The sequence below is a fragment of the Symsagittifera roscoffensis genome, chromosome 3, assembly GCF_963678635.1.
Source record: "Symsagittifera roscoffensis chromosome 3, txSymRosc1.1, whole genome shotgun sequence".
In the NCBI taxonomy this organism is placed as follows: Eukaryota; Metazoa; Xenacoelomorpha; order Acoela; family Convolutidae; genus Symsagittifera; species Symsagittifera roscoffensis.
The window spans coordinates 2671234-2687226 of NC_087064.1; the positions used below are offsets into that span (position 1 = coordinate 2671234).

At 39.0% G+C, this 15993-nt stretch overlaps 1 protein-coding gene across 1 annotated transcript in view; it reads right to left on the minus strand.

Annotated features, from left to right (window-relative positions):
• LOC134841129 (uncharacterized) overlaps window positions 1-15993 on the minus strand; it is a 70371-nt gene that overhangs the window by 14567 nt on the left and 39811 nt on the right. The window contains exons 23-26 of the mRNA XM_063856918.1: window positions 11930-12159; window positions 11198-11317; window positions 10715-10867; window positions 10177-10359 (exon numbers count right to left, since the gene is read on the minus strand). Coding sequence (XP_063712988.1) covers window positions 10177-10359; window positions 10715-10867; window positions 11198-11317; window positions 11930-12159 — 686 coding nt within the window. The remainder of the gene's footprint in view (window positions 1-10176; window positions 10360-10714; window positions 10868-11197; window positions 11318-11929; window positions 12160-15993) is intronic.

The window sequence follows — 15993 nt, forward strand, 5'->3', positions numbered from 1 at the left end:
CAGTCGCCTGAATTTTTAAAAAAAATTTCGAAAGAATTTTAAATTTTTTATTCTGAACAACGAACTGGACGCCTCACAACTCCCTCTAAACACAAATTTTGCATTTGCAACCCACTCAATTCAGAACGAGTCTTGCGCCCAATTGCTCGACAATGACCATCCCCACATCCATGTTCTCATCGAAGTAACCATGGATTGTGTCGACGTAGTGAAAAAGATGACCTCAACCACTTTCGTTGTACCTTGTCTACTCTCATCTTTCAAGCATCTAATATTGGGTTGCAGTAAACTTCACCTATCGGGACCCCTGATGGAAAAATTAAAAATTGCTGTCAACTACAACAATTCTATTAACAACTCAACTGACATTGGTGGTGCTTCTCTACGAAGAAGATTGCCACAAGTTTGCTTTGCTTCACAAACTCGATCCATTCAAACTCAAACTGATTTAATCACTAATGTAACAATTGAACGCTTCATTAATATTTTGAATGGTGATAATGCCGCCGAGTTTTCTAAAATTATTGATATCATTTTGAGTGGTTATGGTTGTTTAGAGATTGATTCAAATACTTTGTTTGTTAAATTTATAATGGAAAAAAAATTTAAACTCTGAAAACGGTTTTTAGAGCCTGCGATAACGCCAGAGGCAAGTGTTCTAGCAACCATAAAACATGTTTTTTTCTTAAAAATAAATGATAAATCATTAAAGAAATGCATCAGTATCACAAAGTTATAACATCATATGTTTAGCAAAACGCATCATGTCATGGTCATTAACCTTGAAACCTATAGGAAATTTAGATGAAATTATAACATGAGCAACATAAATACAATAAAGTCCGCACAAGACCGAGTTAGCTGATTGGATTGGCTTATTCATCAGTATTTGGTTTCCCTCATGGATAGAACGTCTCATATTTTTGTATACATGTGGATAGTTGTGTAGGCTTCGTCCAAGAGGATCTGCAAAAAAGATTTGACCACCAGCTTGAGCAAACAGTAACCAATGAGTTCCTGGCTGGTCTGAGTTTGATGCGTTCACTATCATGAAAGTATTGTCACGTTTCAATATCGTATTAAATGCTAAGTTAGCGGAAAAAATGCCACAAAATCGATGTTTCAAATGCTTGCATCGGTGAATAAGCTCAGTAATCTGTAAATTGTCCATTTTTTTCACCGAGTCAACTCATTAGAGTGTTTTTAGCTATTTTTCTATCGGAACGCAAGTAAACTGTTGATGCACGCTCTCCCATGAAAAGTAACTCTACATTTTCCCCCAGCGGTGCATCAAACTTCAGTTCTACTGAAATGGTGCAATTGGTCAATTCAGGATGAATAAAGTCATGTGAAGCCTCCTGAGTAGATGTGAGATCAAATGCCATAATATAATGATTATGATAATTAGCCAAACTGATTCCATGACTATTGTTGAAAACAAAGTCTAGAGCTTCCAATGTGTTATAGTATATTCTTTTGTTATCAGTCGTTGACACAGGAGTTCCTGCAATGGGCAGACCGTTTCGGTAAACAATGATTTCATTCAGCTGAAATTTTTGATAATGAAACGGGTTTGTTCGGTTAGTTCCCAGGTATGCTGTATTCGAGCTCATTGCTAAAATCATTCGACGAACTGGCTCTTTGGCAAAAACGTCTTCTTGTCGCCAGCTTTGCACACCAGTTGTGGCCAAAAAAGTTCTCGGTAAAACATCAATATAATTGTATATTGCGGGTGTTTTCAACAGAGTTTTTTCTATCGACGATAGCACAAAATTGGTTACTGTCATTTTGCGCACATATAGGTTAGCCTCAGTGATTTCAACACGGTAATGTTTATCTCTATGCTCAGACATGATAACAAAGTCATTAGGAGATCGTCTCAGAGAAATTCTTATTGTAACACCGCTGATAAGATGTTTGTCACATGATAAAAAATCACAAGCAATTTTACCAAATAAACGGAATTCGGTTGATGCAGCTACGATTCGTTTACGTTCAGCGACATCTTCAGCTCGCCCATTGGCACCATCAATACCTGATGGATTATCTTCATAATAATAACCTTGACAAGCAAGCCATGTTTTCTTTGCATCATTACCATGTGAAAATTCGATCTCAATGAAACTCTTATGGGCAAAATTGGCATTGGTTGTTGAAATTTTTTCTCCATTCAAGGACATTGTGCATTCGGAAAATAAAGATGAAAGTGGATTGTTAACCAAATATGGGGTGTCTCGTTGTGCTGCCTCTGTAGCATGAGTTCGCAGGACATTACCATTATTTTGAACAACGCGTGCTACAATCTCCAAGCGAGTTCGTTGAAGATCGATAAAGTTGTTTCTATCTCCTAAAACTTCGAATTCGAGCATAGGACCATCAGGTGAATAAGATGGACCAATTTTTTGAGTGAACGCATTTTCAAATGTAACGAGTAGAGGGGGCTTTTCAAATAAATCTAATGAGCTGTGAGTTGCTTCAGTTGGCAATAAATTAGAAATCATTTCGTACTTTGGTGAAAAAGTTGGACCGACTTCTCAGTGGGGTTCGTTTCTGTGGAATGAGAGCTTTTGTTTTTCTTTTTCTTGTTGTTGTTGTTGTTGTTGTTGTTGCTCTCTTCCGTTTTCTGCTCATATGGGACTTACTGCGTCCAGCTCCAACTTGTTTTTTGATTGTGTTTTTTACTGTGTTTTTCAAGGCTTGTTTGGGCGTTTTCTTCCTGGTTGCTATGTCTATTAATTCGGGTGCTGCTTGAACAAGTTATTCTTTTCCAATACGTTTTGCAGCTGGTACTATAAATTTCAGAGCTAACGGAAGTGCTACTCGTCCAATACCCATAGCCAGAGTACCGAAGCCACTACCCCGCTGTCTGTAATGTCCTGAGAAGTGAGGCATGGTCGCTTGATTATGATAGTATGCCTCCATAATCTTAATCAGAAAACTTTTGAAATTTTAAAGTCAAAACAATTTTTCCTCCTCCTCCCGCAAATGGTACAAGTCTACCGGTTTCTGTTCGTAGGTTTACTGCAATGCTCTGGATGTTATTCACGAGGAGTTTTTTATAATCTAAGTTGCTAAAAACTTTGCGATGATTTGGTTCAATGCTGCACACGTAACCGTTTTTCACTCGTCGATTAGTATCAATGACTCTGAGCAACGGTGCTTTGGTGTCACCCACAATCTGATAATGGATTATATCCAAGTAGATAAACATCATTTGGGTTCCAGCAGAGATATCGACAGGGTAGTCGGAAATGAAGTTTTGCGATGTGAGAGTGCTATGGATATGACTGGATTCTTTATAGCCGATATGGTAGCCCGTTCCATCTCTTATACCTTTGAAACCCAAAATACTAGGAATTTGTGGGCTCTCAAAGGTAATGCCTTCCCAATAATGCATCCAAATTGAAAGATGTTTGGTAATGGGGTCGATGCTATAAGTGAAATTATCAAGATCAACCTTCCGATTGATTTCGTTGAATAATTTCCCGATTTCGCCATATTCACCCTTGTTATTTCAATTTTCTCTCCATCATATGGTCTAGATATTTTATCTTTTGCCACTTTAAGACTTGCTCTAACTTTGTCTTTTTTATAGTACACTATTTTAGTATCTGTTACATTGTTAAAATGAGTGGGAAACGTTATTTCTGACAATGCAACTCTCCATTCGCCTTGCAGATCGATATCTTCACTCAGCAGGTTTTTAAAACTCGCGAGTGAGTTGTCAATGAAGATATTCATTGAGGCTGATGACACCAATGTAATACTAAAGGAATCTTTGTCACCTTCAAAGTTGCTAGACATTGTTTAGCTTGACCCTTCCTTTTCCAATACTCTGATTAGTTCGGGCTCATAAAATTTACCCTCTATTGGTTCTCTATCAGCGTCGATAAGATTATAAGTCGGTGGGTTCCTTGTTGGTATGTCAAATATTTCAAAAACTTCGCCAGTGAAGGATTGTTTATAATCTTTTCGAAAAGGGATGTCAATTTTTGCTATTCTCACAAAATCGCCAACGTAGAGCTTTGGTCGGCGAACTAGTTTCAATGATTGTTCCGCTCTTAATGAAATTAGACGTGGAACATCCTTTTTTGTCACTTTATTGGGGGCTAATTTGATGACGCGGTTTGTTCTCGAATTTATTGTGTTGACAAACTCTTGAAGCTTATCGATGTAAGAGTAGGTCCATTTGTCCTCCAGATACTTATAAATCAAACTTTTTAGTGATCGAATGTTCCTCTCGGCGAAAGCGGACTTCTTTTCACTCTCTGTTTTGTATGTCTTCATACCCTTTTTCTCACATAAAGTTTTGAATGACCCCTTGAACTCGGTGCCTTTATCTACCCAGACTTTTTTCGGTTTCTCTGTCTTTATCATTTGATTGAACGCTTCTGCAGTTGTTGTGGCATACTTTGATTTCAGTGGCTGCACGCAAAGATAACGGGACATGCAATCTACTGCAACTAAAAGATATTTGATATCTTTGTTGTATTTTGCTAGTTTATCAACATATGCCAAATCGATTGACCATATTTCGTTTATGTCATAAACTATCACTTTAAGCCGAGCTATTTTGCGGCGAACTGTTCGGTATTTTGTAAAGATGGTTCTGTATGTAAAAAATGTTCAACTTTTTGTCTTGGTATGACCGTTGTAGCCTTCAAAGTTTTAACACTACCGAACAATGCTGGACCTTTATCTGTGTAACTCTTTTTCAAAAGTTTTTCCTCAGTTGTTGTAGGTTTCCCATCTTTTACTTTTCGTCTCCGTCTTTTCTGACGTTGAAGAATCTGAATCGCTATAGGGCGTACCGTACGATTCAGTGTCGTCTTCGTCTTTCTCTCTTTCTTTGACTCTTTCCGTGGTGGCTTTCTTTCTTGTTTTGAGTCGTTTGGTTTGTTTTGAACTTGATGATGGCTTACTACTGTCGAGGGTTTTTGTTTTGCCCGATGTTGACGGAGATTTGGTTGGACTTTTGGTTCTTCGTTGGGCCTGTTCTTTAATCTTTGACTGAACCGCGTGTTTGGCATACTTGTTAATAACAGACTCTTCGGTAAGTTCGAGAGCGGATAAAATCATTATGTAAGCAGGGTTGTGTAGTATTTTAGTTTGCTGTTGTATATCATACAAAAACGATGCTGCTTTGAGACCGGTTGGTACATTGTCAACATAAATTGTTTCATCCATGGCGTTTATTGAGACTCGAGTTGAGCTTTTGATAACCTCCAGGATATTTTTAGCTCTCGTGAATTTTTTATCCTCCATTATTTGCAATTGTAATAGAATGCGTTCATAGTTTATTTTATTATCCTTTCGCTCCTTGTCATCCACAATCCGCTTCTCCTCTTCCTCCCCAACTTCCTGATATTGATTAGTCTCATCTTCTGTAAGAAGTCCTGTTGATTGTTCTCCAGGGTCAACAATAGGCGTTGAGGGAGGTGTTGGTGGAAGGGGTAGTGGAAGAGTTTCAGTCGATACTGAGTTTTGCTTTGTGGGTATTAGAGGTCTCATGCGGTTCAAGTAAGATAACTGGGGCTTTTTGTGTTTAATTGAACTGTTAAATAGCACTTGTGATGCATGCGGTTGCTCACGGACATATGTATGTTTTGGAATTAAAACAAACTCTTCTGCTGCCATGTTTTATGCTGATGGTAAGTATCTGTAGCAGAAGTAAAGTATCAGTCTGATCAAGTTGAAACCTTGTTTCGTTAGAATAATTGCTCGTTTTTGTTCAAGTTTTGTTTTTCGGCTGATTAAAAGTTTGTATTCCACTTCGAAATTTTCAATGTTTGGAATATTAACAGATACATTGCCATTGACTACATTGAGCAAACATTCACATATAACTGAAATAACTTGAGGATTTGTTGTTTTTCTAATGAAGCTTCGGAGCTGGCTGGGATTCAATTGTACCATGTGCTGCAGAATAGATAATTTTTTCGCGTTCATTTGTGAGAGGTGTAACCTCTGCCTGATTTATTGGTAAGTAAAAAATAGACGGACCAGGTGGTGTAATGTTTGAACAATATCTCAAACAATCGGATGTACGCGGATCCAAGTCGATTAAAAGATGACCGTATGTGTCTTTTGTAGCGAGCTGATAACAGTGTCTCAAAAATTTAGTGTTGTTCAATTGTCTTCCAAGATGATCAAGTTGCTGAATATCACGAGGTGATTTGAACAGAATGATGTGTGATTCGTTTAAATCAATTGTTCGAGACCATCTGCTTTGTTGGAACAAATTATGTTTAACATATATTACATCTAGTCCTCGGTGTCTTCCTGCTGTTGCAAGTTTGACAAAGTCTTTATCGTTATAGATTTCTTCGCATGAATCATCAAAAACTAGAAGAATGTTTTCAAGGTTTCGCAAACTGTCAAAGCCATTGAATTTTATGAAAGTTAGATCAATGCTGTGGGTATTGGATTTTTCACTATAAAGAGGCTGCATCTCTTTGTAAAAGTATAGGGCTCTTTGAAATTTGGGATAAAATGTTTTTCCTTTCAACAATTTGAATATCAGCTCTGTTTTTCCAGAACCCGAGGGGCCCACGATGGCTAAAAAAAGTCTCGTAGATGTATCAATAACTTTATTCATTTTCTTGGATTTGGTAATACATAACCAACTAAACCCGATAAAATTGAGAACCAAACAGGTTTCTTCACAAGTTAACTGCGTTAATGAAAGTTTAAAGATACAAAAAGCCAATAAAATCAGAATTAACACCATTTGTGACATGAAAACTACTTCAGACCGTGGTACAGTCACGTTATTGCAAAATTTCCATGATTTTTTCTCCATATGATTTTCGTCATACACAAAATCGATAACTATAGTTCCATCAGTCTCGTCAACTACTGTGTCATTCATTTCAATTTCCCTACCGCTTTCTCTCACTCTCGAACTTGCAGAATTAAAAATATATATCATATATAAAAAAATTAATTAAGCATCTGAACAGTAATAAATTTCATATCGTGTATAACCTGTATAGACACTCGGTTTATTATCATCATCAAAATCATAGTGCATTTCCAAAACATTATTGGCTGGGACATGATCAGTTTTGGCATGATACACAATTTTCTTCACAGAATCTTCTCTTATTATTTTTTGAATCTCATTGGGTAGTTCACTGCTGGTTAGATCCATTTGAACTCCTGGTTGATGTTTGGGCACTAGGACTAGCTTGGGAAGACAAAGACCGCGCTTGCTGGGTAACATTACTGATGTATTTGAATCGTTGAAAGTAGATGAATTGGTCAATCACGGGGAAGAACCTCCTCAAAGTGCACAACTCTTCTTCAGAAAGTGTAACTTGTTCTTTTCGTTGAACTACTTGGCCTCTACAATCAATGCGTTCAATCCTGGTCAATGAAATCTTTATGTTACTTTCTGGTGTCATCCAAGCACAAAGAACTGAATTTGGAGATATGTATGTCTCCACTTTCCCCTGACGCTCGTTGTTGACACTCATTTTTCAACCAATCAAAGAACGCTTTCGACTTTTTTAATGCACAATGATTTTTAGAGTTATGGTGCGGTAGGTGTTTGTTACAATTCACAAAATTCTTGAAATATAATTGTTCGACTCGTGGACAGCCCAAATCGTCAAGATTCACAACTTTGCGGTCTAAGTATTTGGATAAAAAATCAGCGTTTTCTTTTCCTTTGGCGTAGAATACAGCATTGGGGTTTCTTAAGACAAAACTTTGAATGATTTGGTTCAAATTCAGGTATAAATAATCACCGCTATCCCAATGAAGTCCGTGCAAATAATTTGTCAGCCAGTTGTAGGCTTTTTGTTCAGATTTTGGAAGGGAATTGAAATTAACTGGAGGTAGAAAAATTAGGTGATCACTGTTGTCGGAAGTTGTTATAGCTAATTCTTTTACTATAAATGTGTTTTTCTGGTGTCGAAATCCCTCAAAATCCAACACAACTAATTTTTCTTTCGGCATTCTAATAAATGGTAGAGTTTCGGTTTTTTCAGTTTGATATACAAACAAAACGTAATTCCACTCAAGTGACCAATCAAACTACTGTTGCATTTCCATGGTAAAACATAGCAGTATGTGGGACCAGTGTTATTAACTTCGCGGACAAAACCGGCGGCATCGTGTAAAATAGCATGCATTCGTAAAATTTTCGAATCATTTAAATATTTATCCAAAGAAGAATTGTCTATACCGATCAGACCCCCATAGGGTCTCAACTTGATAGCAACATCGTAATTTATATCATTAGTAGTTGAGAAGAAGAACAGTGAACATGCAGCTAAGAAATAATTTCGACGGTTGGTGTTTTCCGGATAGGTTTTTTTTTCAAAGTAATAAAAATTTCATGAATAATTTCCAAGTCTTTTGAAGTAACTCTACGTTTTTCCAATTTCTTTTTTTTTCCAGCATTTCTCCGACCTGCTGAATTTCAAGCCAGTGGAAATGAAAGTAACCTTCTAGATACCACTTACTCACTCCTATTTCTAACTAATGATTTCAACCTATTTTCATGTGTTTAGATGGATATTCCCCTTGGTGGTCTCCACGAGTCACCCATTGATTTGCCTTATGTGGGACCTGGAACTCACGAAGGCAAAAATATCTTTGGTGTGACCGTAGAGTTTACCCCGGCCACCACTGCAGCGAATTTTATGCTGCATTACATTGAAGTTGCATTTGAGAAAAAGGAGGGCATATTTGAATATGTGTGTGTTGATGTGGGGAGCATGGAAAATTTCTGGCTGTGCGAGTCTCTGGGTGCGGGATTCGAGAGTACTGAGTGGCGCTTCAAATTTCAAATGGAGCGTCTAGTCAGTATTCTTCATGTCCCTTGGTCGGATCCCGAAGACGACGTGCGGATGTGGCCGTAAACCCTTCCTCTGCTCTCCTATCCGTACTCTTGTCAACATTCCGTTTTTATTTTTTTTTATTTTTTTTTATATGTTACTTTATCTATTATTTATCAAGTCCTCTTTACCTTCATACCCTCTTATTATTTGTCACGTCCTTCCTCCTTCTCAAGCAGGTCAGTTTTTTAATGGGGTCTCAAACTTATTTAGTTGAACAGTGGGAAAGTTTGGAAGGGATTAAATTTAACCACCGCGCGAAAATAAATACCAAAGTATTTTGTCTGTCGGGTGTCCTAAGAGAGGGGTCTTTTTATTTCGGGCAGGGTACCTTGGGGTCTTTAAAAAAGATGGGTCCTTTTGGACCCTACTTTTGGTAGGACCCCAAAGACCCCTACCGTCGAAAAGACCCCCCCCCCCTAAGGACACACGGCGGATTACAATACTACTTATTTGGCTAGGGAAATCCCGGCTATCCTTGTTTTTCCCCGTTTTACAGTATCATCTGTAAGAAGATAGTTTGATTTTGTTTGTATTGTCACCTGTCATTTACTATGTACATAGTATTAAAAGTATGATAATTTTTTTTAGTTCCGTTAATTCTGATAATCCGGGGAAAATGGCATGAAAGTTTTTGGCGTTTAAAGTTGAAGTGCTGAAGTTAGCTATACGAGAGCATAGAAGATGCGTTGGGCTTTGTTTTTAAACGGGTTTTTGATTTGAATTTTAGCACAGAAATTCGCTTAAGATCTCTTAGCTTTACTTAATTAGAAACGGCTTTCGGAGGCAGCCTTAGGCAGTGAAAAAACAGAAAGTGGAAACAGCGAATGATGAGTATGAACAATTATGCGGGCCGCTTCAAGCTGCCACAACAGACTCTGGAAACGATTATTTTAAACTTGAGGTTTCGCCATCAGCTATTTGCCCTCATCACTTGTTCCAAAAGTTAGCTTTAAATCATAATAAAAAATTAATTCGTTTTCAAGAAGAGAACAGACTCGATTATTAATTACAGAACTCAGAATTAAAAATCCCATCTTCGAAGAACACCAAAAAGGCCATTTAGCTGCCTATTGAATGGTGTCTTCATGAGAAAACAGCATAGAGTACAGTTGAATTTCTGGGTACCAAAAAACTTTTATACAAATGTATAGATCCAGTATACGCAATTAATTTTATATCTGCTCCTACTTCATTCCCCTAATTTGTAAGTCCCAATAAAATGTCGCATTTTTTTTTAGGTTCATTCCTACAGCTGGTCGCATTTTTCGAGACAGCAACAGTGAGAAAATGTGCTCTAAAACAGGTTTTTATACATCGATTGTCTTACCTATCAGGATTTTAGTTGAAGTGACATTTGACACAGCCAGAACTGACCCTTTGAAGGTCAAAGTGTACTCGGCAATCTCTGTTGCCATTCTGCTGACAAGAAAAACTGAGATTTTCTTCTGGTCTTCTAACTGGACTGTAACTACTACGTTGCTGGCCGATGACAACGAAGACGATAAAATCTCTGAAAAAAAAACATTGTAAAAACTGTGCAGAAAGATTCCGAAAACAAAATATATCGAATTTTTAATCCAAAGAATAATCAACCCCACACCAAAAAAAAAAACAAGTGATGATCTCTTTCCTTCTTAAATAAGTTAGTGATAAAAAACTACGAGTTACTTCAACGTGAAAAAGGATATAAGGAACATTATGATTGCAAACTTATGAAAAAAAAATATTATCAAAATGATAAAAAGAACATATCACACCGCTAAAATGATGCAGTGCTAAGATTATTCTATCACTCCTTTATTCTTTAGAAATGATTTAATCATGCGCGAAAAAGCTTTTGTTGATATTTTTTTACAAATACATACTTGACGGTTTGACATGTCCAGACGAAAGCGTTTTTTCGTATCCTCCGATTGCAATGCGATCTTCAAACAGAAAAACAGGTTCTATCGATCCACCAAGTTTTGCAACTGAGAAATCCAGAAGCAATCGACTCTTGAACGACTCCAAAATTCTGCCTGCTCAGAAACAAAAGTTGAAACATTATTATTGAAAGCTCGTTGTACAATGTGCAAAATTTTTTTCAGCATTTTTCAAATTTCAGAATCATTATTTTAATGTGTTGCTTCAGCTTCTCAATCGAAAGGTCGGAGGTTCGAGGCTGACCATGGCCATAACCCTTTCTCTTTCCTTAAGGCAACATTACCCAGGCACGGAATTTTTTTTTAATGCATGAGGTTCGTATGATGGTGATTCTGTTAACTTAACTTCACCAACTTAAGGCTGGAATTGGACTTCTATGGAACACTCTTTCATTTATCCATGATGATATAATTGATTATTTTAACCTGAGTTGGTATCCATGAGGAGAGCAGTGTCCCTATTAGCCAGTAAAGTCAGATGCTCTTTGGTCCAAAATCTGAAATCCGAACCCTTCTGTGCAATGTGCTCATATGTCTCAGTCGAACCTGAAAAATTGCGATTTTTTAATCTAGAAGCGATTGTTTTGATCAAAACACAGGCGAAGGTCAAGCAATGCTGGAATGCTTTAAAACATGTTTTAACTAATTTGAGTAAAAAATGCTCTTAAAACATTTGAGTAGAAAAACATGTTTTAAAACATTAGTAAGAAACATGTGTAAGAATTATAGTAATATTTACTTAAGTTCGGTTGTCTGAACAAAACAGACTGAATCATGTTGAGTTTATTTGTTTTGGTTGTTCGAGAGACTATTTCCAAGAGGGGATGGGCATTGGAAACTTTGAGCGAATTTGGCCTTAGAAAAGTCGGGTAAATTTTAGATCTACAATAGAATAAAAGATATACAATGGGTTTTATATTAACAATTGAAAAAAATTTGAAGAATTTCTTAGTTTTTCTCTGAAGAGCCTAGTTTAAAATTGTCTGTTTCTCTAGACGGTAAAAAAAAATTCTCTATCATTACACTAGCCAAAATTGCTAGCGTTATACATGCTTATGCTCAATTAAAACTCAAACTTAATGTGAAAGTTGTGACATGAAAATACTAACGTTTTGACTTTTTAATTTGTTTAATTGAAATTTAATGGAAAAAAATCACCTGTGGAGCAGTCAAAAGTGTTCAATAAAATCTCATCATTCGTGGCAGTGGCAAAATATATTTTTGAAAGCATCTTTCCGTCGTCACTGAGCGTCAGCCGGAGAATGTCGCAGCAAAATTCATTTCCTGCGATTGAGATGGATTGCCTTTCTGCACATGTTGATGTGTCCTTCAGGTACTGGTGAATCAGAATTCGGTCTCTCTGGGCTGTTATTATAAAGTTACCACAGCTAAAACAGCAGATACTCGATACACGTTTTTATGCTAGAGTTCACTATAGTCTAGAAAAATTAACAAAAAAAAGTGACTGAATGAATGCAAACGAAAAGTTTTCAGTGTTTTCATTTGACTGAACCATTTTTGGTTTTTCGTTTCTAACTTGCTTGTGTACGCGAAGAAAATCTTAGTCTGGTTATAGTAAATTCAATTCTTAGAGAAACCGATCAAGCCAAATCTTCTGCGACGATGAAATTTTTATTGAAGAATTTTGCCAGCCAATTTTGACTACCTCAAGGAGAGCTTGTAGGGGATAAAGTGGGATCAGATTTATGCTCGCTAATCTCCAAACGAAAATAATTGAATCCAAATTCGTAAATTAATAAGAGATATTTATCGGTAAATAACTCAGGCAATAGATAAATTTCGGTATTTTTCTAATGATCAGGACATCATACAACATTTTTAGCATCTGCGCGTTTTTGGTACAAATCGGCGCAAGCTAGCCACAAGAACCGGTCGGTAATGTCCTTGAGACAAATTGCTCTTTTTGGCGGTCAACCTTAATCAAGGCTGAACCGAATTAGAACCAAAAAACAGTTAAAATAGGATGTAACCCCCGTTTTTAGTATATTAATACATGGGCAGGTGGGGGACTCGAACCTACGTCAACTGTTATTTCACACATATAATCGGCGTTAGCTTACTTTGTCTTAGTCCGCTTGGCCAACTGTGCTTATTTTATATGCATCTATACTCTTGTTTTATTCTACATTTGCATTGCAACATCCTCCCCCCCTGAAGAAGGAAGAACCGGAGCGAGCTTAACGGTCGGCCGCGTGACTTCACGGGTTGCGGTCCTGACAAGGGTGGATCGGGCGCAACCGTCCTGTCCGTAGTTTAGCTTGACGATTCGGGCGAGAGGGTAGTACCCACGCGGACTATCGGGCTCAATCACCCACACGAGATCGCCTGTTTTAAGAGTGAAGTCAGAATGAGTGTGCCACTTGACACGCTTATTCAGCGAGGGAACATATTCTCGAAGCCAACGAGACCAAATCGCGTTAGCATATGACTGCGCTCGCACGTACCTTTTCTTGTGATCGAAGTGCTCCCCGGGTAAAAGCGAAGGAAAGCTTGTGGCATGTTGTCCAAGCAAAAAATGGTTTGGGGTTAACGCCTCTAACTCACGTGAATCGGTACTAACGGGAGTGATTGGCCTCGAATTCAAAGCCTGTTCAACTAAGCAGAGTGTTGTTCCTAACACCTCTTCAGTGACTCGCCTACTGCCTAGGATATCGTACAGCACGCGCTTCACGCTTCGGACGAGGCGTTCCCAGGAGCCGCCATGATGGGGTGCGCCTGGCGGGTTAAATTTCCAAGTAACACCTTTGTGTGCAAAAATGGTCGGAGCCATGCCATTCCAGCTCTTGATGCAGGCAAGTAATTCCTTTTCCGCACCAACGAAGTTCGTGCCATTATCCGACCAGATTGTGCTTGGCGTACCACGGCGCGCAACGAACCGTTCAATGCCCATGACACACGAACTGGTGTCCAGAGACGGTACATTCTCAATGTGTACAGCCCTGGTGGTGAGGCAAGTAAAAAGAAATCCCCATCTTTTTTCCGTGCTTCTGCGAACCGGAACGTAAAGCGGTCCAAAGTAATCCACACCCGTATGATTGAAGGGTGGTTGCTTGTATCCGAGACGTTCGACCGGTAAATCGGACATAATTGGCTGGATGGTGCTCGCTTTGCGTTTACGGCATGTCACACATTGATTTTCGATAAACCGAAGCAGTCGACGCAACCCAAGTATTGCATATTTCATATTTAAAACGGAGCGCATGTAACCTTGATGAAAATGCTTATGGTGGAGGCTGCGGGCCAACAAACGAACTAAGGTATGTCGGACGTTGAATATTATTGGGTGCTTAGTATCAAACTCGGTATTCACTAAGCGCACAATCCATCCGGTGGAACGAATGATTCCAGCGGGACCGATAAATGGCGAGTATGTGGCAATTTTACTACTATTCTTAATAGGTTTGCCAGCGGTGAGTGTTTTTAACTCAACGGGAAAGGATTCCATCTGAGCAAGATGAATCAGTTTGCTTTCTGCAATATCAAGTTCAGTGGGGTCGGTGATTCGTAAGTACTTACCACGAAAATGCTTATGTGAAGGCAACATCCTCAACATAAAAGCGACTACTCGTTTATATCTTGTAAAGGAACTGAACCTTTCCCAATTGAACCCGTGTTCGGGATGTTTGATTGATGTGACATCGGTGACGAAGGAAAATGATGTCTCCAAGCAATTATCAACATCACAAGAAGGACCCTTCAAACGAATTTTATTGATTACACGTTCGTCGGGTATAAACGGCCAATCAGTAGTCCTGAGAATGCTCGGACCAATAACCCAGCTGCTATCCTTGAGGGCTTCCGAAGAAATCCCCCGCGTACCGGTATCAGCTGGATTATCGCCGCTCAGAACATGGTGCCACTCATCAATAGTGGTCGACTCGAGGATTTCGCCGACACGATTGGCGACGAAAACAGGTAATTTTTCAGTAGAGTTTAGCCACTGCAAAACTGTTGTACTATCTGTCCACATAAAGACATGATTAATAGAGACGGTAAGGGCGGTCAGTATATCATCTTTTAGTCGTGTGGCGAGCAGAGCAGCTTGAAGCTCTAGCTTCGGTATAGATAGCGCTTTCATGGGCGCAACGCGAGCTTTACCAAAGATGAAGGATATTTGAGTTTTATGCGAGCTCGCGAGTCGCGCACGCAAAAATCCAACAGCACAGAAAACGTCCTGCGAGCTATCACCGAACATGTGGAGCTCAATTTGATCAACAGGCTCTGTGAAGTAACAACGGGGAATAGTCAATTGCCCTAAGAGAGGGAGACCGGAGTGCCACTCGAGAAACTTATCTCTTATGTCTTCTGGCAATTCGTCGTCCCAACTTTGACCACTGATTTTCCAAATATCTTTCAGTAAAAGACGGGCCCTAACTGTGTATGGAGCTACTAACCCAACAGGGTCAAACACAGAAGAGACGAAACTCAAGACGGTTCGTTGAGTTATTGCTTTATCGAGAGGACGATCCACGCCTCTGCTAACAACCAATGTGTCTTTCACATGGTCCCACTTAAGACCTAAGACGTGTGATGATTGTTCGGCACCGTTACATATTTCCTTGATGGGTGAAGATGAGGATTCGGATTCCTCGGGGTTCATTGCTGAAGTGATTTCATCAGCTTTACTGACAAATTTAGTCAAATTAAATCCTCCCAATTTTAGTAAGGAAACCAAATCGCGACTAGTTTTAATTGCTTGGGTAACGTTCTCGAATGAATCCAAGTAATCGTCCATGTAAAATTTTTCATTTACGACTGAGGCGGCCTCAGGGTATGTGGACATATTATCAGTTGCTGTTTTTCGCAACGCGAAATTGGCGCACGTAGGCGAATCCCGTGCGCCGAATATATGGCGAGTGTACTGATGAACTACCACATCGGAAGTGGTATCCTCGCGCCACAAAAAACGGAGCGAAATTTGATCGCGGGCAAGGACTCCTACCTGGAGGAACATACCCTCTATATCCGCGGAGACGGCGTACTTATGTTGACGGAATCGCAAAAGCACAAAAATTAAATTTTGGAGTAGGTCAGGACCCACCAATAAGGACTTATTTAAGGATGTGCCGTGAAACTTAGAAGCCCCATTAAGGACTCGGCGCACCTTACCCGGCTTATTCGGATTTACGACGGGATGGTGCGGAAGATACCACTCGCGATCGGAACGCTTACGTGGATCATGCGGTTCGACGGTAACGACA